Source organism: Triticum aestivum, chromosome 5A, assembly GCF_018294505.1.
Source record: "Triticum aestivum cultivar Chinese Spring chromosome 5A, IWGSC CS RefSeq v2.1, whole genome shotgun sequence".
NCBI classification, from domain to species: domain Eukaryota; kingdom Viridiplantae; phylum Streptophyta; class Magnoliopsida; order Poales; family Poaceae; genus Triticum; species Triticum aestivum.
The window spans coordinates 335731617-335756781 of record NC_057806.1 but is presented as its reverse complement, the minus strand read 5'-3'; the positions used below and the strand labels follow the sequence as shown (position 1 = coordinate 335756781).

General features: G+C 44.3%; 2 protein-coding genes across 3 annotated transcripts; one reads left to right on the top strand and one right to left on the bottom strand.

Moving 5' to 3' along the window:
- Positions 1 to 4206: 4206 nt before the first annotated feature.
- Positions 4207 to 11449, top strand: LOC123103249 (uncharacterized). Of its 2 annotated transcripts, XM_044524776.1 has the most exons (14): positions 4208 to 4549; positions 4897 to 4996; positions 5097 to 5224; positions 5395 to 5554; positions 5679 to 5791; positions 6762 to 6845; positions 6921 to 6969; positions 7055 to 7146; positions 7538 to 7667; positions 7807 to 7883; positions 7954 to 9491; positions 9770 to 10129; positions 10212 to 10945; positions 11106 to 11449. In XM_044524776.1, coding segments are annotated over exons 1-13 (3375 nt in total). In that variant the 5' UTR covers positions 4208 to 4547; the 3' UTR covers positions 10754 to 10945; positions 11106 to 11449. The 2 variants fall into 2 exon arrangements, with proteins under 2 accessions (XP_044380710.1, XP_044380711.1); XM_044524775.1 differs by having other exon boundaries at positions 4207 to 4549; positions 6762 to 6969.
- A 257-nt stretch (positions 11450 to 11706) lies between these two features.
- LOC123103250 (probable LRR receptor-like serine/threonine-protein kinase At1g67720) lies at positions 11707 to 18027 on the bottom strand. Its single transcript, XM_044524778.1, has 15 exons — positions 17451 to 18027; positions 16634 to 17168; positions 15695 to 16200; positions 15447 to 15579; positions 15286 to 15357; positions 15137 to 15205; positions 14985 to 15056; positions 14691 to 14759; positions 14303 to 14457; positions 13984 to 14225; positions 13364 to 13490; positions 12857 to 12925; positions 12581 to 12764; positions 12317 to 12452; positions 11707 to 12228 (listed from the first exon to the last, which is right to left on the bottom strand). Exons 1-15 carry the CDS (start codon positions 17521 to 17523, stop codon positions 11902 to 11904), a joined length of 2769 nt encoding a protein of 922 aa, XP_044380713.1. The 5' UTR covers positions 17524 to 18027; the 3' UTR covers positions 11707 to 11901.
- Positions 18028 to 25165: the final 7138 nt, after the last annotated feature.

The following is a 25165-nucleotide window of genomic DNA, read 5'->3' as shown; positions in this document are numbered from 1 at the left end:
ATAAGCTCATGTGTGACATAAAGCTGCCAAAGTGCCAATGTATGATCTAAGGCATGAGAAATTTCTGTTTTGAGTTAGGCATTTGATTTTTGACCCATTGAAAATTGTATCACGGAAATGTAGTCAAGTTTGTTAATGGAGTAAATAATAATATTGAAAAGTGATGTTTTTTTCCTGGATTCATTTGTCTATTCTATCTTCAATTGAAGGGGAAATTCTCTATATAGCATTACAATTTTGAATTTTGGCATCGCAAGGCTACGCCATGGAATTAATAGACCTGTTAATTTAATTTAACATGACGAGTTTTTGTATTTCACTCCATATAATGGTATCAATCTTTAATACTAAGGCGCAAAAATTGACGGGCGCCGCAACGCGCACCATCAATGATCTAGTTATACCTTTAAAGATGGTACCACTCCGTTCTATGCGTGATTTATCGATGTGCATTTTGTCCAGAGTGCATGCATATATATATATATATATATATATATATATATATATATATATATATATATATATATATATATATATATATATATATATATATATATATCGCGCTATTCGTCACCCTGAGCGAGGAATAGTTATTTTTCACCCCTCTCTATTTTGACATCGATGCACCGTATTTTTACGTTTCGTAAATTTTGTCTTATTTCATACATAAAAAGAGAACGTAAGAAAGTATGTACTCGCCGTAAAAAATATTTTATGTTACATAAAATTACGAGAGTAAAAGCATAGTGTAAAACATACATAAAATGTGATTTTGATGGTCTTATAATCTATATTTTTGTTTTTTATATCAAATTTTACATATTGAATCAATATGCATGTAACTATTTATATTCTAAACGTAATTTATTTAGGAAGCGATCGTAAGATTACCTCGGGTGAAGAATAACTTATTCTGCACCCTGGAAGATGAATAGTAACACTATATATATATATCAGATTTAAGCTGCCGCCTCCATCCATAAGTACCTTCCGAAGCTGGCAGCTTCCCGCAATTGGGTTGAGTACCAGTGCGGCGGGGCACCTATTCGGAGTCAACCTCGGCTAATCTTTATGATCTAAGGTGATCGGCGTGTCTATCCACGTGCCCCGTGTTGGCACTTGTCGGATATAATTGATTTCCCACATGGCTCGTTTGCGCTGGTTGTTGGACGCGAAGGTCTCATAAATCATCATGACCTCGTCTTCGTTCGAGGACTATTCTGCGTAGCTGGAGGTGCCTGCCAAAAGGGCGGGCCCTCCTTTAGCCACTTGCCTCACCACCCAACAGTCGTGAAGGCTGTGAGTTGGGTAGAAATTAAGCAAAATATCATGTATTGGGCATGGTTTATCTAGGAGGCCATCAAGGGTAGTCCCGGGGTAGCCAAAGGTTTTCTTCTTCTTCCGAGGTCCTCTCGGCTAGTTCGTTTTGCTTAATGGACTCGCGCCGAGGTGCGGTTCTGTCGCATTTTGAATTGTGTTCACAGATCGAATATGTGCTTTCCCCAGGTAGCCAAGCATCTTCGATGGTGCACAATCTGGACACCCAATCAGATAATTCTGGGAGTGTCTGGACGTAGCGGTGAGCGAGGGCGTTTGAAACGCCTTTATCCTTGCATCCGCACTGGAAGGTTGTTATGATATCCGAGTCCTCGTAGTTTGGTATCTTGTTTTTTGGTAGATAAGAACCTGGCCCATAACTGTCTGATTGTCTCGTCGGGGAATTGTTGTATGTAAGCCAGATCCTAGACATCTGGAGGGCCTGAGTGATCAGGGCGATACTCGATGTGGGAGGTGGGCGGGTGAGTTTCGATCTCTAGGGATCGCGGGCCCGAAGCCCTAGCATCATCATCCCGTGTCAAGTTTGTGCCCGCCGGCTTGGCCGAGCTGATTCAGATATCAGTTTCTTCGGTTGCCTCTTGCCAACCGTTGTCTAAGTCACTTTCTAAAAAGTACCTCAGCCCTTCATCCTTGAAGGAGGGTTCGACAGGGGCAGAGAGGGGGCATGGGTCACCTCAAGCTCATGAAGGAGGAAATGTGTTTTTGTGACGGGAGCTCCGGTCATGGGAGTCATGCCCGTGAGTTTGGAGTCGTTAAACGACGACCCCATCGATCCTTCTGTCGATCTCACACTGTAACTCTCAATAAAGCACTAGTGTCAGTGTGAAAACTGGCAGACCTCGGGGTAGGGGGTCCTGAGTCGTGGATCTTGGACAAATGGTAACAGGAACAAGGAGACGATGCTTACCAAGGTTCGCGCCCTCTTAATGGAGGTAAAACCCTATGTCTTGCTCTTGTTTATATTGATGGAGATGTATCAAGTACATAGTTCATCTACCTCGGGATCGTTAGATGTGTTCCAACTCTATGGCTAGGTGAATGAGATTGTGTTGATGTCCCCTCTACAAGCTAAACCCTATGGCTTTATATACACACCAGGTAGGGTACCTAGGGTTACATGGTCGGTATCTCAGCTCGAAGGCGGCAGGGGAAGTCTTGGAGTACACGACAAGTCTTCGGTAGATGCAGTCTCGATCTTGCCTCCAGCGTGCAGCTTTCGGAGTCCATCTTGAGAAGAATGAGGGCCCATCAGCCCAGACCGAGGAACATGGGCTGACTAGGTTGGCACCCCCTGATCTAGGACACCGTCAGGCGTCGTCGTGAGATGATGTGCGGATGAGGTGGTGTCGGGTGCTTGGGTGAAAACCCTATCATGGTCGGGACCATGACCAGCGCTGATGGCCACCGCGTACCTTCTTGGAGGCATCGTTGTATTGTTGCCGCACCCATCCCGCACGGATCACTACAACTCCCGGGGAAACCCTTGATCTTGTTTGATCGGACGATGGCAATGCCTTGGTGTTGTATCCCCCCTTGGGGGCTTCTTCTTTGGAGCTGGGTATTGGCGAGTGGGATTAGCGGATGACAGTGGTTTTGGAGTTGAGGTTTCCGTGGCAACGATGATGGGGAGAGCAATGTTGGAGCCGTGACTATGGTTGAGGTAGTCGCCTCTTCTCCGACGTGTCTACAGGATTGCCTCAACTGGTTTGTTGCTGCGAAGTCGAAGCTGCGGTGGGGGCCTCGGTGGCGTACGATGACGGGCAACCGGTGGTTCGTTCGATGATCTTCTGTGGTGCCGGCCGTGCCTAGTTCTTATTCATGATTCTCCTTCAAAGTCGGAGCCGCGCTGCCTAGTCGCAGGTGACTGAGTTTACAACGAAGTTGGAGTCGTTTGCTTAGGGTTTAGGGATGACAATGACACTTCTAGTGGAGGAGTGATGACGATGACATCCGCGTGCTGTCTCGATGAGGCCCTCATTGGCGCGGTAGGTATCTTATGTGTGTCGCTCAGCGGTTGTGATGGTTTTCGCCCGGTTCTCCATAATTAACCAAGCAATCTGGTTTTTGCTCGTTTTTTCCATTTAACTAAGCAATTCTTTTCTTCTTAATGAATGCAGGAATCCTGCCATTTTGGAAAGAAAAAAATTGTAAAAAAATCTAGAAGAAAGAAAAATCATTATGTTCCGGTTCTAGAAATTCCATCAAACCCAATATACATAAGTTGTAGAGAAGAGGCCAGAGATAAAGAGGGAAAGAAAAGTCCACGAGAAAGAAAATGTTAAAGAATTCCATATCTCGAATGCCCATCAATCCCATTCTCTCTGGCGACAAGCAACCACGAAGGCGGAGTGACACACACAAGGTTCAAAGAAACCGATGAAGCGAAAGGAAGATAAATATAAAATATGATAATTTCAATAGCATCGACGCCACCAATATTCGTCGACCCCGACCTCGTACCGACATCACCAATTAGTCAACCAAGAGAAAACCCGATATAACCAATCACCCGTTGGAGGGCGACAAATATAAGAAAAAGCATCGGAGGCCGAAAAACACCATTTGGCGCGAAAAATCGGTCGGAAACAACAAATTAGATGGGTACCCGCCAATGCGTTGTTTTCGTTTGTTTCTGTTGAAAACTATAATAAACACCTAATTCCTTATACATAACTCATGTGACGTTTGCACCAAAATGACTTCAATTGCACGTTCAACATACCATGACATCCAATCTACATGATCTAGTTCCATTTCTATGTTTGGGTTTGAATCATGGAGAGAATCAAAGGAAGCCCTAAAGAAGGCAAGGAAGCGGGCACATGGTAGGGCACAGGAGGAGGCGATCCAGGGAGCGAGTGGTGGTGCTTGGTGCGGCAATCCCTTCTCCGCCCTACCTATGCTTTGCGTCGCCATCTCCTTCCTTGCCTTCCTTCGTGTTCCCTTCCCTTCCCCAACACAAGCCCGGCGCAGCGCATACATACATACACATCGACTCAACTTCCCTCTTCCTCCACCGAAAGTCCAACCTTTTCGCTCCCAATCCACCACCCATCGCCCACCACCAATCCCCCCCTCTCCCTCGTTCGCTTGATTCGATCAGAGAGAGCCCCGCCACCGCCACCGCCACCGCCACCGCCACCAGACCTCGACCAGTCAATCCCCTCTAGGGTTTCGCCTATCGCGCCGCCCAATCGGATCCACCTCCAATGTGAGTTCGCCTGATCCCTCCTCCCCCGCGATTCCCCCGTAATCTTCCGCGCAGATTTGGTTCAATCCGATCGGAAATTTAGGCCGCCCCTGCGTTTATTAATTTGATTTGATGTGTAATCCGATGCAATCCAGCTCGGAATTTCGGACCCTAGACGGCTTTGCGGATAGATTGGAGGGCCGATTTGTTAGAATCCCGCGGATTGACCTTACACACGCGTTCGTTTTATGTGAATATTCGAGATCTCAGGCTTCCTGTAGCCATGGGATTGTTGCTATATGGATTTTGTTTTTGGTCCTCTTGGAAATTTGACGTTTCTGTGGGTTCTCCCCATGCTGGAACCGCAGGATGACGATGAGCGATGACGGAGACCGCACCTGCCCGCTCTGCGCCGAGGAGATGGACATCACTGACCAGCAACTCAAGCCCTGCAAATGTGGCTACGAGGTACTATCCTCATCAGTGACTCCCACCCTGCCATGCCTGCGCAACAACCAGGACGCTCTTTCATTGTTTTGTTTGTGTGTGTGTGTGTGCGACTCTGCAGATTTGTGTCTGGTGCTGGCACCACATCATTGACATGGCTGAGAAAGAGGACACAGAGGGGCGCTGCCCTGCCTGCCGCACACGCTATGACAAGGACAGGATTGTTAAGATGGCTGCCACGTGTGACAGGTAATTCCCCGTCTCAAACTTTCACTTTATATGCATTCTCTGCCTCCGAGGGCTGCCATGCTTGCGCCATCAACCGGAGATTCCTTTTCTGGATTAGTCAGCACGCACAAACTCTTTCCTCATGTATCACAATGATAGCCTTGCAACTTACGTTCATTCAATGGATACAGAACGGTAGCAGATAAAAATACAGACAAGAAGCAGAAGACCCAAAAGGTTAAGTCAAAGACACTGACTGTGGAAGCTAAGAAGCATCTGGCCAGTGTCAGAGTTATCCAGAGAAACCTGGTCTACATAATTGGGCTACCTGCAAATTTATGCAATGAGAGTGTGAGCACACTATTCTTTCCTTACATCTGGATTCTTTTTTCTAGTTAAGATTTGGATTCTGTTAGGACGAGTGACACTGTAAATTGTAGCTCTGATGCCAACATTACTATTATCCTTGTTTTAGGTACTTGAGCGCAGGGAATACTTTGGTCAGTATGGAAAGGTTTTGAAGGTTTCAGTTTCTCGTCCAACTGGGGCTCCTTCCCAGCAGACATCAACGAACAACGGTATCAGCGTGTATGTCTACAAACGACACTAATGATCTTTTCAATATGCATACATATTGTCCGATGCTACAATCACATTGATAATATCGAGTGACTACTATCCCACCTTTGTGTACTATATGGTGCCTGTAGCCTTTAATACCTGCCTCAGCTATATAATTTTTCATATGCGACTCAGAAAGTAAAGTGAGAGTTTGGTTGCATATTAGGTGGTTTTCCATCAAAAGTAAGTTAAAATAATCGCCGATTCTAACATGACATGTCCTTGATACAACCCTGTCAATTTCAGGCTAATCTAATCTAAATTTTGACCGAGGGCTGCTAGAATTTTATGGCATGTGTAAAGAACATTTGATAGCTTTATAGGCCACATGAAAGATGTAGCTGTCTAGTGTCGTAAAATCTAGGAATCTTTTATGATAAATATAGAAGTGCCTGTTTCAGTCTTGGCATGAATTTACTGACCAAATTATTTTGGACGAGACATTTCCCATGTTTACTGATGCCAGTTCAGTTATTGCTTCTGAAACTATCAGTTTCCTTAGGGTAGATTGTCGTTCTTCGGTGAGTACAAAGTTTCACATTTGTTTTTGGGTACTCCATGTTTCTCTCAGGAGTCATATAGCACTGGCTTGATGTACCTAGTCATATGGTCGTAATGATTGTAAAAATATGGAAAACATGGACTTTGAAATAACTTGAGGCTGTTGGATGAAGTACGCCTTTATTCAGTTTATATATCTAATAACTCTTAGAAACAAAAGAAGGCTTAAAAGAAACATCAGTTTCCCTGAAAATAAGGAGACCCACGAGTGAAAACTCTGGTGGACTCTGTCCATCATGTCTACTCAGCTATTTAGTAGCTCACTCTTAATGGATAACCAATACAGATGTATGGTTCCTATTCTCTCCATAATTGTGGACACCATTAGATGTGTTCAAATGCTGGCTCACTAGTTATTACTGTGATATGTGTTCAGATATATTACTTATGCCAAAGAAGAAGAGGCCATCCGGTGTATTCAGGCTGTACACAATTTTGTCTTGGAAGGGAAAGTGCTAAGGTTAGCCTTATACCTTGTCTCTTCTCTAGCAGTTTTGCACAATATTGTTATTCTAATGGTTTTCTATTGTTGCAGAGCATGCTTTGGCACCACGAAATATTGCCATGCATGGCTGCGGAACATGGTACAATTGATGCTTCATTCCGACAGCTTTTACCAGTACTCTACCTATTGCTATCTTTCTCAGTGCTTCGTCATTTTTTTCTCAGACATGTGGGAATCCAGATTGTCTCTATTTGCATGATGTAGGCAGTCAGGAGGATAGTTTCACTAAAGATGAGATAATCTCAGCTTATACCAGGTAACACTTGACTTCCTTTTAACTTGCAATGTGGAACCACAGTTCTTTGTTCTGCTTGCTCCGTCTGTTTTGCTCTAAGCATGCAAATCCTGGCTTATATGATGCTTATATATTTTATTTTATTTGCAATTTTGCATTCTTGCTATATATATATATATATATATATTTCTCTTTATTTTAGAAGAAGCTCCTGGTCTAATGTTTGGCTTCTCCCTACACTAATGGCCTAGTAGGAAGTTCCGCCTTTCGATGGATTTGGATTTGGATATCTAATGTTGTACTACTACCTACTTTTGGTAGTTTGATTTTAGTTCTTGTCTCAGTTAGACATAATTAACTAAATTGGTAGATTCAGTTGTCATTTCAACTCATTCTCTGATATTTCTATCAGGAGTAGGGTTCCTCAAATGGCGTCTAGTGTTTCCCAAAGACGTGCAGGAACTGTATTGCCTCCTCCAGCAGAGGATTTCTCTTACAGTGCGGTGGTTTCAGCCAAACATACAATCAAGAATGGAACAACTGTATGTTTTAATATTGGACCATTAGAACATATTTTTTCTTGATTTCGTTCTGCTTTCCTACCTAGATATTTTGTTGATAATTCTGTTTTTGTTGGTTTACACTATGTTGCTACACTAATGGCCTTCTTTTTCTTTGCAGAATACCACAGGCCAGTCAAGACTGTCACCTCCAAACAGTAGTTCAGGGAGGTCCACGCTTCCATCAGCTACTTCATGGTATGTTTCCTCCCTAGACTGTTCTGCCACATTTAAAATGCATTGTATTGCTAAATTTGGGTGTGTACAGGGGGCATCGTGATTTGAACACACGGACAACCGCGACTGAGGTGGCGTCCTCACAATCTCTTACTAAATCAAAAGCAGAGGCGCATAGTAATTCACTTTCAAGTTCTTCTATGATTTCGAATTCAAGACTACCTTCTTCATGGAATGATGATACAAGCACAGTACTGAAAATGACTGAAGGACGGCAAGTATCAGAACGAGATAGTTTGTCTAAAACCTTGAAGCCATATAGACCTGGTATTGCAAAGGAAACCCAAGCTGTGACATCATTGGAGTCTTCGTTGGACATAGACTTTTCTACAATACCTTCAGCCTGGAATGATGATGAAGTTGTAGCATCAGATGAGACTTCAAAAGGAAGTGAGGAAAAGCAAGTTGTAAATGGAAAGTTTTTTCCTTCAGCATCCTCAAAACCAACGGAACCGGGCCAGATTGGGTCTAAGTCATCAACATCACCAAAGAATGGCGAAGCCGTAAACAGTTCCAAGCAAAATCTTGCAGATTGTGTGCCACATTCAGCAATATCTGGTTCTGTTTTAAAGAGGGATGAGGGTGAGAATAGACCTGGGGACACAGAAGTCGAGAAGTTGTCTGTTGGGGTAACTTCAGTAACTTTAGATAGCAAAGATACAGTTCATAGTATGGAAGAAAACCAACAGCTGGGTGCAGTTCCCAACACTTCCGCCGTGGTGCCTTTAAGTCAAAGTTTGAAGAAGGAACAATCTCATTTGAAGCTTGCTGGGCTTTCATCATCAGAAAATAAGGACCCTGTACTTTCTTGTCAATCTAGTTCTGATAAGCATCTTGACTGGAGCTCAGAGCTGCAAAGTTGTCGTGTGGCTTCTCCTTTGAATGACATATGGAATTCTTCTGTGGCCACTGATAAACCCCATGCCACTGCTAACACATCACATATTTCTTTGTGGAATGATAAAGAAATTAACCCTACTTCGACAAGTGATGGTAGAACTTCTGGCACCATGCTGCAAACCAGGTTATCTTCAACTGAAAATGCTTCTACCATGTTGAATGGACGTCGTGAGGGGCTAGGACCTATGTATACACCTGATATGGTTTCTGAACATTCTGGTATGCGAAACCACCAGCATAGAGCACTGGATGCAGCAAGAAATGATAACATAGGCAGTTTTGGCAACGCTGTAAGTGGAAATAAAGACGAGGGCAGCATAATTTCTGATATATTGTCTTTGGAGTTTGATCCATGGGATGAGTCGTATTCAACTGCGAACAATTTTGTTAAGATGCTTAATGAATCTGAAAAGAACGATGCACTTTTCAACGCACCTTCATGGAAATCAAAAGGCACCAGTAATGAGTCTAGATTTTCGTTTGCTAGACAGGATAACCAACGGAACTTCCAAGATTCATCTTTCAGAAATTGTGGCACTGATCAGAATTTTAGCTTGCTATCCCAGAATTCTCATGGCAACAGCTATCAGAATGGTGTTGCATTCCAATCGCCGGAGGAAGATTTTTCAAAGAGCAATCCTCTTGCTATGTCAGATATAGCAACTGCTGGTGAGTATGATACTTGCGTATTCTGTATTTCACTGAACAGGAAAGTATTTTTGTGCTGCAGTTGGAAGTTCTTTCTAATAGATTTGTATTTTGATTTATTTCAAATGTTGTCACTTGCATATTAAAGGAATATACATTGTGCACTGCAGTATTTTTCATTGAGCATGGGTAAACATTGCAACTCATGAAAATAGGTTATTGATTATCGGTAATACCATATATTATATTTGTGATTTTTATATGTGCAATGGCTCGTTGCTGATGTATTTCATTCGCAGGGTCTTCAAGGTCTAAAATATCTGCACCTCCTGGATTCGCGGCACCAGCTAGAGTCCCACCTCCTGGATTTTCATCTCAGGACGGGTTGAATCCCCCACCTGGATTTTCTTCAGGATTCTCATCTCAGGATATGTTGAATCACCCTCATGGATATCCTTCGGGATTTCCATCTCAGGCTGGATCTAATCCCCCTCATGGATTTTCATCTCAGGCTGGGTCGAACCCGTCTCGTGGATTTAATTCTGGATTTTCATCCCAGGATGGGTCTAACAATATTCCTCCTGGGTTTTCTTCTGCGTTTTCTGCTGGGTTTTCATCCCAGAATGGGTCTAACCAGGCGTATGGCTCCACATTCTCAGGTTTGTTTACTCCCCCTATATTTTCTGCTTCTCCAAAACCAATAATAATTTCAATTTCTCATACATTTGTGATGCTTGGCAGAAACTCGTCTACTTGATAATCTTTTTGGTAGCCACACCAATCAGTATCAACCTCAGATATCTAGACACACAAGTGACATAGAATTTATTGATCCTGCTATATTGGCTGTGGGCAAAGGGCGGATGCCAGGAGTTAGTGATTCAGGGTTGGATTTGAAAAACACTCCTTTTCCAGCACAATTGCAGACATCGAATAATGATCCAAGACTTCAACTACTTATGCAGCAGAGCATGCCCTCTCATCAAAACCTCAGATATACTGACCATGTTCAAGATGCATTCAACCCTATTCAGAATGATAATTATCTGACATCCCGACTTCTGCCACAGAACCATGGTTCTCTATCCCCTTATGCACAGATGTCACTCCAACAACCTAGAAACTCACAGCTTGCAAATGGTCACTGGGATGGCTGGAGTGATTTGAGACAGGGGAATAATGTTCCCATGTCGGACATGTCAAGGATGTTATATCCAACTGAAGCTAACAACTTTCACATGCTGGGTTCAAATGATATGTATAACAGAACCTTTGGACTTTAATTGTCTTTGAAGGTGAATATTGACCTCTCCGCGTCTATTTTGGGCGTGTCTCTTGTTCTGAAAGTAACTGGTTGCACAGTGCTTGTCTAATGGTTGTGCTTATGAGCTGGTACGTGAAAGTTCTACTGGAAGGCAGTTGATGCAAATGTGCCGACATGATCCTGAGTTTGAACTAGATCTTCCAAGCACAAGGTATGTGTTTACTGCATTTTATCCACCAATTTGATATACTTGTGTGTGTCCCCTTTTTTGTCCTTGTGTAATTATAATTTTGCTTTATGTGGTGTTGTGAACGTTGCTGGATGTGCCGGCACATTAATGATCGCTTGTTGTTCCCTTGCTTGGTCATCAGGTTCCTTTCTAGGCGAAGTCATACATGAACAGGTGGTCCTTGAAGTATATGGATACATATGGTTTGGGTGCGATGGAAGCTGGCTTGAGAAGAGAGATACCGTTTAGCGTGTATGTTCTATTTCGCCATCGTAGCTGTGTAAATGTTTTCTTGCCTTGGGGATTCGAGAGACTCCTCTGTACATGATTTTGTAACTTGCCGCTGGTAGGTCTTTTGTGGTGCATAGAAAGCTCATGTTTTGGTGTGGGGTTTGTTGAATCAAAAACTGAAAGCAAATGTGACAATCATCTATAGCTCAACTGACAATTGTTTGGCATCAAACTGAAGGAAGGTTTTTGACTACATTTGATGTTTGTTACTAGATGTAATGTGTTGTTCTCAAGCAAGCTTTTTGGATCATCTTATTAGTAACAATCGACATGGCTGTGTTAGTTTTGAGATGAACATTCCTCTGACGTCATGAAATTGAATCCAGCAGTTCCATCTTATTTGGCGTGTGATTTTGAGTGCAAACCCGCATCCTGTCTAGTTTTCTATTTGCCCCATCTCCTTGTCCCCCCTATCCTACCAAGGATGACATCCTAACAGTTTGAAACCAATATGAAGCACAAGAACAAGGAAAGCAACAGTTCCAGATCACCAATCTTTCACCATCAAATTCCCAATTTGTAGTGCAAGCTAAAGCTAATGTCATCCACAGCTTTCAAATCATTACCAGGAAAAGTAAAGCCTAACTAACACGTGATCCTTGCCTTCTCCTTGCTTACACGAAGAGCGTCTCTGATGAATCCTGATTCTACCTGAGGCCTGGCCGCATGAGCATTTCATCAAACGACGCGTTCTGCTCCAGATCCACACTGTTGTCGGTGTTGATCGAGACAGAACCCATGGACCTCTTGGACATGAGCTGCTGGACTTGGGGTGCCTCCCGCTGCACCTCGATGGCGATGGCATCCTGGATCTCTTTGAGCACCTCGGAGATGGTTGGCCTCTGCGCGCCCTTTGGCTTCACGCACATGATGCCCACCTCCGCGATCTTCCACACCGACTGCAGGTCGTAGCCGGTATCCAGTGATGCATCAATGATGGCGTCAATGTTCCCACTCTCAATGTGCGACCTAGCCTGCCAATTCCAGTTCATTCATTGGCAGCATTGCTCATCAATATCAGCTTAAACCATGCAGAAAGCTAACAGATTGCAAGATACTTACCCACGCCACAATGTTACGGCAGTTGAGCCCAAAGTTATCACTAGAGATCGGCTCGTGGCCAGAGATTAGCTCAAGTAGGATGACACCAAAACTGTATATGTCACTCTTCTCGGTTAGCTGCTGGGAGATGTAGTACCTACTCGTCGCCATCAAAAAAAGAAAAGGAAAATTATAACTCAGATGCTACCAGGATAGCAAACACTTCAAATCACTAAACCATGGGAAAGTAAACAAACACTATGAGCTCAGGAAAGATGGTCTTACTCTGGATCAAGATACCCAACCGTCCCACGAACTATGCTTGATACATGAGACCCATCGACTGCAGGTTTTGATAGGCCGAAGTCTGCGACTTTTGCCCGCATGTTCTTGTCAAGTAAAATGTTGCTACTCTTAACATCTCTGTGAATTATGGTTGGAGAGCATCCCGTATGGAGGTACTCTATACCTGATATTTGCAATGTTCAAGACAAAAAAAGAGAGATTCAGAATCTTCAGATTGCATACTAGTAGAAGAGTAGGAGGGAAACTGAGGCAGACCTTTCGCAGCATCTTCTGCTATCTCAAGGCGCTTAACCCAGCTAGTTATTTTCACATCATTAGGTCCTCCTGTGAACATCATCAGAATTCAGAGGTTTAATATTTTATATGTTATTCTATTCTGTGGAGTAAAGAGGACATTAATCTAACAGTTCATGTCGGTCCTGCGGACCAAGAGTGAAGAATAGAAATTCAGATACTTAAAAAGACTAAATTTTCTGTGTACTACTGGAATTTCTTAATGGTTCATGGCAACTTTTGGTTTAAGGGCAAAAATCAGCAATGTCAGGCCTGGCGGCCTGTCCACACAGAACAAAAAGCTGATCTATCCTTAAAAAGAAGCTGACCCGAGTACAAGTTTGAGGTCAACCAACTAAACATGTGGTAAAAGGTCCTAAATACAGCTGCCCAGACAAAGTTTTGCCGCTAAAGAAACATTATGTGCATATGCCAACAGTATGCTGTTGATCCCAGCAAACAAATTTAACATCAGCTAAGGGCACTCACCACGAAGGTGCTCTTTTAGTGTTCCGTTGTGCATGAACTCGTACACAAGTATGTTCTTCCCGTCTTGTTGACTGTAACCAAGGAAGGTTACCAAGTTCCTATGATGTATTCTCGAAAGCAACGCCACCTGAAACGATAAGCCAGCTAACTCATCAGGACAACATCTGGAAGAAAAGAAATGCATGAGCATATGGTACATCTTGCATGCAATGGTGCAACCATATCATGACATGGATGTTCAGTAGACCTTTACAGCAGACTACAAGAGGGATGTGTAGACATAGAATGCAATGATATTTCAAAAGGCAAGCGCCAGGCACCGAAATTGCAGAAACATAGAGAAGGATTATATCTGACTGATCTAAGCTAAGACTATAAAGTATAATTGAGGCAAAAACTGTCTCATGCTCGCAGCACATTAACAGGTCATTAGATTAAGAAAAAAACAGCATGGCATATCAGGTTCTTGCTCCACAACAGGGTGTCGATCTACCAAGCCATACTAAAATCAGCAACAAGTAAACATGCTGTGTTTATCTCTTCAACGGTGAAAAAGGTATGTACTGCCATAGAGCTACACTTGGAGTAGAAACATAAACAAGGCTAAAACAGAAGCAGACCTCATTCAAGAATTCTCGGATGCCCTGATAGGAGTCATTTGTGAGAAGCTTGACTGCGATCTCTCTCCCATCTGCCAGCTTTCCATAGTATACTATGCCAAACCCTCCAGAGCCGATCCTCCTCTCAAATTTATCAGTAGCATCTTCAATTTCTGATAAAGCAAATCTGTGCGCTGTTTCTGTAGCTACTTCACTGAAATACGACCCTAGCTTTTTTGCTGGTGCTGCAAGAACAACAGTTTCTACAAAATGGCAAAAATTAATCAGTGCATGTTCTTACACAGTACCAGAAACATGCACTGAGCCAAAGAACACATACCACGTGAAGGTTTTTTCTTTCTCTTGTGTGTACACAAACAGCATCCAATAGCCACCGCAAGTAACAAGATGGCCCCAACCACAGCACATACGATGATTATGATGGTGCCGTGGCTAATACTATCACTTGGCCCCTGAAGATTATTGCCTGACGAGCTGCAGCAGGTAAGAATTAGAACAGAAGGAACATCCTAAAGAACACTATCATTGTGGCTAATACTATCGCTTGGCCCCCGAAGGACCATTGTTGCTCTCTACGTATGTTACCACTATATGTCACCAAAGTTAAGTGAAGCTTGTCCAGCCACAGTAGTGTTCTCAAGCACATTATTCCACATTAATTAATCTAAAATATGCTAGCTACATCTGCCTAAAGAGAAAGTACTGACTTGAAAATAATGCTCTTCTTGGAAAGTGCCCTTGGAATATGTCCGGAAAGCCTATTGTTCTGAATATACCTGCAATAGTTGAGAATAAGTAAATGCAGAAGTTCTATTTCTGTAAAGACTCTTGATCAAATGCATTTATTCCAGAAAGATAAAATTAATAGTATCGACAAAAAATTATGAGCAGAGAACATCAGGAAACAAAGAGAGGAATGACAGTCTGGACCACTGTATCAACTTCCATTCTCCATAGAAAGGGGTGCATAAACAAAGTGCACAAAATTATGAAGAACTTACAGCTCTTTGAGGTTAGGTAGATCTCCCAAAGAGGATGGCAACGCACCGTTTAACTGATTGTTTTCAAGGTGACTGCATATATATAAAACCACGTTGGATTAGTTCAATAAATCCTGCAGAATGCTGCTCTATGACAAGAACTGCAAACTCACATATACTGCAGATTTCTGCATCCACTAAAATCAGGGATTCCACCAGAAAATGAGTTACCATCGAGTCTTCTGCATTTACAGAAATAAGTAGATCAGACAAGAGAAAGCAAAAAAAAAAAGGATGGAAAGAATGAACCATCTGAGCTTACAACTCGACCAATGCCGATAACTTTGTCAACTCCTCAGGGATACTTCCTGTGATGTTCTTCTCTGACAATGTGCTGTGAGGGACAATTCTTAGGTTTTAATACAAGGAATAAATCAACAAATCCAAAGTGAAGGCAGAATTGCACAATTAAATTTACCATACATTGAAAGAACTCTGGGTGCTGCTTCTGAACTGCATTGCACCCAGGTCCATGACACTGGTAAGCATGGATCACCACCCTCTTGTGCCCAACCTGCTTGAGGATACCGTGAGGCCAAGCTAGACATGGTGTTTGCTGTCAATATTATGCAACACTAAATTAGTCATAAAGTTTTTTTTCACATCAGAGAGAGACTACACAGTTAGCTTGATCTGAAAAACATATGATAACAATGTGGTCAACTGCTTACCATCTGGAGATCCCATGGTAATCTGGACATGTTTGTAAATTTCCATAGCATTCAAAATAGGTCCCTTTGAAGAATCATTTGTCTTCTTGAACTCGAAAGAGAAAACAAATGGAAGTGTCACATTTGTGTAACCTGGTTGGTACAAACGATACTTCCCCTGCGCATTCTCCTCCACGTCAACAGTTGGTTTACTGAATAATGGCATGCCAGGAACCACTAACTTAAATTTCCTAGTTTCATCTGGGGCCAAATCTTCAATTTCAGCAAAATATGAGACTGCCCATGCATTTCCCGGGAACCCTTCCAAATCAAGCCGGTAGTTCAAGGATCCATTTTGGCCAATCACTGCTGTTTGCATGACCTTTTCAGGTGGTTCTAATTCAGTACCGACGAATACAGGTTTTGTGGTTGTTATTCTTTCAGTCCCTGGAGCAACATCAACAAGGTAATTCGCTCTCCTCAAAGAGTCGGATTCCCATATTCTATCAAATGGATCATCAGGGTACCTGAGAAATTCAAAGGAAGAGCTCCCTTCAACTATATATTTTTATTGAACAAGGCATTTCATGTCAAAACTAAAAACACATGATACTAAGTGAAGCGCGATCAGAACTTTGTTATGTATCCTCCCAAAAAGGGAAGAACTTTTTGTGGCAGTATGGCGCAATCAGACACTCTAGTGGTAACTGCAAACCTAAGAATAGGACAGAAGATTGCAAGAACAAACACATGTTTTCAATGTTCATATGAAGCTATTGACAATGTTCATATCGTGTACTACCTCCGTTCCGAATTATAAGATGTTTTGGATATCTCAATATAGACTACATATGGACTGAAATGAGTGACCAAACACACTAAAACGCGTCTATATGCATCTGATTCAGAAAAAAGTTAGAACATCTTATAATTTGGAATGGAGGGAGTAGTATACAGTACCTGACTGATTTATTGCCATCAGCACCAAAATTTATCCTTGCGGACAGTGCAAGGAAGAACTGTGCTTCATAGTCAGTATAGTAGAGTGAACCGTTAAACTGGCGAAGCTCGAGTGTAGAGATAAACGGCTGTCCTGTGCTGGCATTGGAGAGGCAGACACTGAGTGTGGGAGCGGCAGCCAAGATAATCGCCTCCTCTACCACCGGCGTGTCGGCATCATCGATTATGACCGTGGACCAGGGAGTGGCTCCGAGGGAGAGATCAAACTTGGGGTAGACGTTGCTGTTGTCGAAGTTTCCGTAGAGGAAGCTAGCCCTGACGAGGTAGCGTGTCCTGGTCCTCACATTCATCGTGTAGCAATACTTGCTGTTGTCTGCTGGAAAATACCTCAGAGTTGAATATTGCTTCTGGAGCTGGTTTTGGACCGGCAGGTTTGTGGCCTGCCCACCGAAGACCAGCTTGGCATCAGAAGTCCACTGGATGCCTATGCCATCTGTGTAATCATCAGCTCCCCCACAATCCAAGCTGATGAAACCTGCACACAAGCCCAATTTGCTATTTTTATTTTGCTGGTCCCCTGAACTTAGAAAGTATAATAGCATACATGACTTAGCAAGTATAGCATACATGTGTTGCATAATAAGAAGATGAAATCTGAGTGGATTATCAACCAGTACATGAACATGCATATGCTGCGGAAACCTCCTTAGGAATCTGGACTCTTTCGGCATCTAAGGCTATGGATTCTAACCTAAGAAGGTGCGCCAATCCTCCATGGCCCAAGAATCTCGCGAGAAGAGAAGGAAGGGCGACTCACCAGGCTGAGCAGCGGAGAGCGAGAGGAGCAGCAGCAGCTGGAGCTGGAGGAGAAGCGCGGCGGCGGACGCCATGGGGTTCCCTCTCGAGACCTCACTCCCACGGAGGCAAGCAAAGCAGAGAAGCAGCTAGGCAACCCGAGCTGCTGCTGCTGCTCGTCCGTCGATCTTGAGCAGACACCCTCCCGACTCCCGAGTATCAAGGGGTCAAAACCGACCGGATCCTCATCCCAGCCCAGGCGCAGGAGGAGAGGAGGAGCACAACGGCGGCCTGCTGTGTCCTTCCTTCACTCCATTGTTTCCGCCGAGGTGCTGCCAGCGACTGCGAGCGGGGAAAGGCTCTGCTTGCGGCTCCTCCTCCTCTGGTTCCGGGTGTGGGAAGTGGGAACAGCGCAGCGCAAAGCTGGAGGAAGAAGATGAGCACACGCCGCAATCCGTAGGCTGCTGGTGCTCCTTTTGCTGCTGGGGAGAAAGAAATCGACGGACTGGGGGCGCTTTGATTGTTCAAAAATCGACAAAAGGAGGATGGATTAGGGGCGGGCGGCGAGAGCGCGCGTCTGTCTGCCCGTCTCAGTGGAGAAAAGGCAGTGTGGAAGACAGTGAAAAAGAAAGACGAAAGGAGCCCCACCTGGGGAGAAAGGTACGGCTGACGGGCCGGGCCCACCGCCGCTGGCAACCCAAAGCAAAAGGGTGGGCGACACTAATTCTCTTGGAGCTGTGTGGGAGGAGCGCTGTGGACCGTCTTGTGGCCCTTCTTGTGGTGGGTGCTACCATGTGGTAGTAGCTAGGGTGTTTTTTTTACTACTATATACATACTTTCATAGTCTTCAATGGGAGATTTTTATAAAGGAAAAAAAGAACCAACCCAAATCTCTCCTTTAGTGAGCAAAGTATCAAATGGTTAACCACAAGAATCCCTCAAAAGCAATCTTCCTCTATCTGCCGTCGTTATGAACGGACAGGAATGCATAGTGCACAAAACGATCTCATAGGTACTCATTTCTAGAGGCATACCGGACCATTTTTTAAGACAATACATATGTCTTTTTTTTTCTCATACACTTTTAATTGTGTTGGGTTTTAACCACGTCATTAGTCGATTATTTTACTTTCCTCGCCAGTCACACCCACATCAGAAAAATAGTAGGCGCCACGACATGGGTCGATACAAATTGGAGAGGATGATCTGATGACCCTATACAGTTTACTTGATAGCCAAATGTACCCATGATTTATAACGGTACATTTGTTGGCGCAACATGACTACAACCCACAGAAGAGGATGATACATGGGGATGCAGGAAGGCTGGCAAAACCCGTTTTGAGATTTTGCATTGTTTTCTAGAGTAGAGGCTAATGAAAACAACCATACTTGAGGTGCAAGATTGAAATCAGACATAGTTAATAGTACTCTCGACATTATTCTTTTGAGCACAGTTATAGTTTTTAACTACATTTGCATGAATGCACATTGCATAGTCTAAGAGATTACTCTTGTCCTTGGTGAAAAACCTTGTCCTGTCCTTTATTGATCAAGTTCAGCAGCGACAAACTTATTTTGTTATCTTGTTGAAGGCATTGTCTGCTTGCTATTCTGCTGATCTTCATTGAGTGGTCTCGGTAACCAGGATGAAAATCCTTGTCTAGACCATCTCCAGTCAGATGTGGCAACGATGGTGCGAGGACCTTTATCCCTCATTAAATGCATTGTTATGAAAGAAGTCGACTTAGTTGTAGGTGTTTATTTCATATTAATATTTTGTGATGGTTTGGCTATGATTGAATGTTACTCTGTACTCTGCTTAAGACTAATCAACAAGAATGGATGTGTGCATCACAGTAATGCATAAGCCGGGGTTTAACCTCCTTTTAACAAGAAAAAAAATTAGAGAGAAAAATAAATGCTCATCAGACGAGTGGTTGCCTTGTAGGTTCGTGGGCTAGTACGTAGTTCAAAGTGCATAGATTGAGCTAATCCGTACACGTTTCATGTATGCATGGTACGGCGGACAACAAACTCCATCATCAACCTTCGTACGTACAAGCTTGCCAAAGCTAGTATACCAACTTGATAATTTCATCCATGTGTAGCACGTACGACAGATCTGCCTGTTGAACCGAAATGACCAATGATCGAACGTGAATGTAACTAAAAAATACAGATTCGGTAACAACTTTATCAATAGTAAAAGCATGCTCTATCATTGTTCCCTGGCGTCCCAGCTAGCGAGTACGTACTGTTGTCGATCTTTTCGTCTCTCAACTTTTCCCCGAATGCGTTCATGCTGAGCCCAGTGAGCTAAAAGTAAAGGCATTTCACGTACGTACGTGACCAAAAAGAAAGAAAGGAGGGACATGAGCAGCAACATGGATCCATGCATGATTCCGTTCCAATTCCATCATATACCATGCATGCATGGCTCTGTGTGAAAAGAGAGAGGATAAAAAGGGACAGAAATGAAACCACAAGCAAGTGTGTGTTTTGTGGTGGTGTCTTGAGCTTTAAGCATGGCCAAAGCTAGCAGGAGCAGGCAGGCTAGGTGTACATGTGAGGCGTCACAATCATTGTTGAGTGTTCTGCATCATGCATGCACCCTTACAAGCTAAGATAGCTCAATCTGAACATGTATGTATGTGATGTGTATCCCAAACATGAAGCAATGGTTTTTCTTGGGTCGGTAGTCATCTTCATGAGTTAATGGCCGGGCATTGCCAGGACGATCGACCACCTTCAAGTTCAAGGAGTTGCGTTTGGAAATACTGCAAGATAAGATATTGTCTCTAGACCATGGCATGAAGACCTAGCTAGCTATCAGGAGTTGAGCTAGCTAGAAAACTGGTACTACTAGCCACAGGGCCAACCAAACAAAATGAGAATCTGCATGCATGTGAGATGTTGCTGGTGATAATGGAAATTTGTGTTATTTCACCGGATATGTGCTGTCTGTTCACATAGAGAGGCAGTTATTATTATTAAAAATTCACTCGCAAAAATATATCTTAAAAAAATACTCAGTTAGAAATAGCCACCAAATCTTGAAGTTGCTTCTGTGACCCAACCGCTGGCACATCTAATTTCAATTTTAAAAAAATTGAGAAAAACTTGTATGTATCGGAAAAATAGAATTAACGGATGATATTCCTGACACGATATGATATGGTATGATGATGCATCGATCAATTGGTCGGAGCAATCAATGCCATGCATCCACGCATCCATCACGTCTGGAAAAGCCAGATAGCTAAGCTACTCCCTCCATTCCACAATGTAGTGCTTGTTCTATCCCTGTGCTTCAACTTTGACCGTAAATTTAACTACCAAGACCGATTGCGGCGGGAGCAAAAGTTATATCAGTGAATTCGTACTCGAAAAAAGTTTTTAATTATGTACTTTTTTCTCCCGCCGCAGTCGGTCTCGTTCGTTAAATTTATGGTCAAAGTTCAACCTTGAAAACCGCGAACGCACTATATTTTAGAATGGAGGGAGTACTTCGGCAACGAGGACCTTTGGTTGTTACTTTTAGCAATGTGTCGACGATCGTGCAAGCCCTTCCCTTGCTTGTGGTGTCTAATTGAGTGTTGCTGCAAACTAGGCTGATTGATAGCTTTGCCAAAAAGGAGAAGCACTTCACTCCCAGCATGGAGAGAGAGGGATATCCATCCATCCATCGACGAGTGGCAAACCGTCGCATGCATTTTCAATGGCAAACCCAAAAGTTGAAAGACACTCATGCACGCATGCATGCACAAAATTCACACGACGACGTTGACGTCAATGCTCACCGTCTCTTTAGTAAATTTTTCCCTAATAATAAAGCACATATTAATTTTGTCAGGTTTACCGTCACAATACGCTTTTTTGTGTCATAATACACTTTTACAATTTGTATAGACAAAATTATAATATAAACAAGATAGTACTAAAATAGTCAGATACGAGTACGAGGTGGTACTAAAATTACTTCACTTTCTTCCGTTATGTTCACACGTGTAGAATTGTTGGGCCGTCGTTGCCTTCCACAAGTGTCTATAATTAATGCCCAACGCCGCCAATTAGGCCTGCGCAAACAGTTTTGGAAGGAATCAGACGTATTGTATCCAGCGTCTTCCCCAGGCGTCTCCATATATGACCAGCCCTCGCCGCCCGTCGACTCCCCACTCGCCCGTCTCCCAAAAATCCCCAACCGTAGGCACCCTTGGCTCCGGCGCGATTTCGAAGCCTCCTCCGCTCTCGAGAGATGGGAAGGCCGCTGATCTACCGGGTCAGTGCCAAGCCGCCTCCCTCATCCCTCGCGTCGCCCCATAACTATCGAGCCGTACCACGCAGGTAAGTCGAGTTCTGCGCTGTGACCTGGATCATCTATAGCCACCGCCACTCCCGTTTGAGCATCCATCTCGGCTACTGATGCTGCAACCAAAGTCGTCCTTCTCGCCCTTCACGTGCCAGAGATGCCCGAGCCTGTGTGTTGTCGATACCTGCAAGAGCACCCGGTCGAGTAGTACTTGGGCCAGTCGATCTAAAGAGGTGGTGGAGAAGTTCAGGGAGATAGATGGGTCTCTACTGGAGTAGACAGAGATAGAGGATGGATGAGAAAGATGGATACGTTGATAGGTAATCCCTCATGCCTATTGCGTGCTCAACTACAGTCTAGGCACCTCCACGGTGGTAGCGACCACCAGAGTTTTCTTTTCTTCCTCCCCAACACAGCCATCAATTGACGTGCTGACTGTAGCATTGATCTTATGTAAGGAAGGATCTTGCTGTTTCCCAAATTAGTTTTTTTAAGTATTTCACTATTATTGTTTCTGCAGGCATACTGCATTCATCATGGTGGCCACCACCACTTTTGGCCATGTGACGGGCTATCTACAAATCGACAAATTGCAATGCAGTTGTCTTGACCATCCGATGATCTATTTTTGTTTGGTTTTGCTTATTATGTGCATGTGACGCTCCCGATTTAATCGTACACTAATCATACACGCAAACGCGTACGACCAAGATCAGGGACTTACGGAAAGATATCACAACACAACTCTACAAATAAAAATAAGTCATACAAGCATCATATTACAAGCCAGGGGCCTCGATGGCTCGAATACAAGAGCTCGATCATAGACGAGTCAGCGGAAGCAACAATATCTGAATACAGACATAAGTTAAACAAGTTTGCCTTAAGAAGGCTAGCACAAATTGGGATACATATCGAAAGAGGCGCATGCCTCCTGCCTGGGATCCTCCTAAACTACTCATGGTCGTCGTTAGCGGCCTGCACCTAGTAGTAGGCACCTCCAGAGTAGTAGGAGTCGTCGTCAACGGTGGCGTTTGGCTCCTGGGCTCCATCGTCTGGTCGCAGCAATCGGGTATAGAAAGGGGGAAAAGGGGGAGCAAAGCAACCGTGAGTACTCATCCAAAGTACTCGCAAGTAAGGAGCTACACTACATATGTATGCATTGGTATCAAATGGAAAAGGGGTAGCATATATGGACTGAACTGCAGAATGCCGGAATAAGAGGGGGATAGCTAGTCCTATCGAAGAGTACGCTTCTGGCGACCTCCATCTTGCAGCATGTAGAACAGAGTAGATGGTAAGTTCACCAAGTAACATCGCATAGCATAATCCTACCCGATGATCCTCCCCTTGTCGCCCTGTGAGAGAGCGATCATCGATTGTATCTGACACTTGGAAGGGTGTATTTTATTAAGTATCCGGTTCTAGTTGTCATAAGGTCAAGGTACAACTCCAAATCGTCCTGTTACCGAAGATCACAGCTATTCGAATAGATTAACTTCCCTGCAGGGGTGCACCACATTTCCCAACACGCTCAATCCCCTTTGTCCGGACACACTTTTCTGGGTCATGCCCAGACTCGGAAGATCAACACGTCGCAGCCCTACCTAGGCACAACAGAGAGGTCAGCACGCCGGTCTAAATCCTATGGCGCAGGGGTCTGGCCCCATCGCCCATTGCACACCTGCACGTTGCGAACGCGGTCGGCGAGCAGACCTAGCCTCCCTTATACAAGAGCAGGCGTTCCAGTCCAACCCGCCGTGCGCCGACCAATCGCTGACGTCACGAAGGCTTCGGCTGATACCACGATGTCGAGTGCCCCTAATTGTTCCCACGTAGTTGGTTAGTGCGTATAGGCCAGTGGCCAGACTCACATCAAATACCCAGATCTCGTTAAGCGTGTTATTTTGACATAACCGCGGACGCCGATCAGGGCCAGGCCCACCTCTCTCCTAGGTGGTCTCAACCTGCCCTGTCGCTCCGCCATAGTGTAATAGTTGGGGGCCTTCGGGAACCCAGGCCCACCTCTACCGGGATGGAGCCACCTGCCCCTTCAGCCCCCGACATCGGAATCACTTACGGGTACTCAACGAGCCGACCCGACTTTAGTCACCACAAGTATCATATATAAAGTATATAATATATACCCATGATCACCTCCCGAGTGATCACGACCCGATAGTATAGCATGGCAGACAGACAAGAATGTAGGGCCATTGATGATAAACTAGCATCCTATACTAAGCATTTAGGATTGCAGGTAAGGTATCAACAGCTGTAGCAACAATGACAGGCTATGCATCAGAATAGGATTAACGGAAAGCAGTAACATGCTACACTACTCTAATGCATGCAGTAGAGAGATCATAGGCAATATCTGGTGATCAGGGGGGGGCTTGCCTGGTTGCTCTGGCAAGAAAGAGGGGTCGTCAACAACATAGTCGATCGGGGCACCAGCAGCGACATCAACCTCGTAGTCTATCGGAGAGAAGAGGGGGAAGAAACAATGAATATAATGCAAACAGATGCATAGCGATGCATGACATGACAAGTAATGGTGCTAGGGGTGCCCTAACGCGGTATGAGGTGATACCGGTGAAGGGGGGGGGGAGGGAAACATCCGGGAAAATACCCCCGGTGTTTCGCGTTTTCAGACAGATGAATCGGAGGGGGAAAGTTGCATGTTCCCTATGCTAGGGATGCGTGGCGGACGAATGGGCTGCGTATCCGGATTCGTCTCGTCGTTCTGAGCAACTTTCATATACAAAGTTTTTCCATCCGAGTTACGGATTATTTTATACAATTTTCTAAAGTTTAATTGATTTCCTAAATTCATTTACTTATTTAAATCCAACATTATCCAGAACAGTGAATGATGATGTAAGCATGACATCAGAGTGATGTCAGCAGGTCAACTGGTCGGTTGACCAGTCAAACCAGACAGGTGGGTCCCACATGTCATTGACTGTTTAGCCTAATTAGGGTTTAACTAATCTAATTACTATTTAGTTAAACTAATTAGTTAATTAGATTAATTAAACATGATTAATTTATTAATTAATTTAATTATCATTTATATATATATATATATATTTAAATGTTCTCAGGGGGTAGGCCCCACATGTCATTGGGCCAGAGGCCGATGCGGTTAGCGGGCGCGGGCGTCGGGCATCGCCCGATCGGCGAAGCCATGCGGGGCTGGCCCCGCGTGCGGGCGCGCGGGCAGCAGCACACTGCGAGGGGCAGGGGGCTTGCGGTGGCCGGCGGCGAGCAAGATGATGCGGGAGGGGGGGTCAACGGCGTAGGCCGGCGAGCAGCGGCAGCGGGTCGGAGCAAGACCAGCGGCGCCGCAGTAGCAGAGCAGAAGCAGGGGCAGCGCAGGGCAAGGCCGTGGTGGGCAGCGGCAGCAGCGCTGCGGTGCGCGG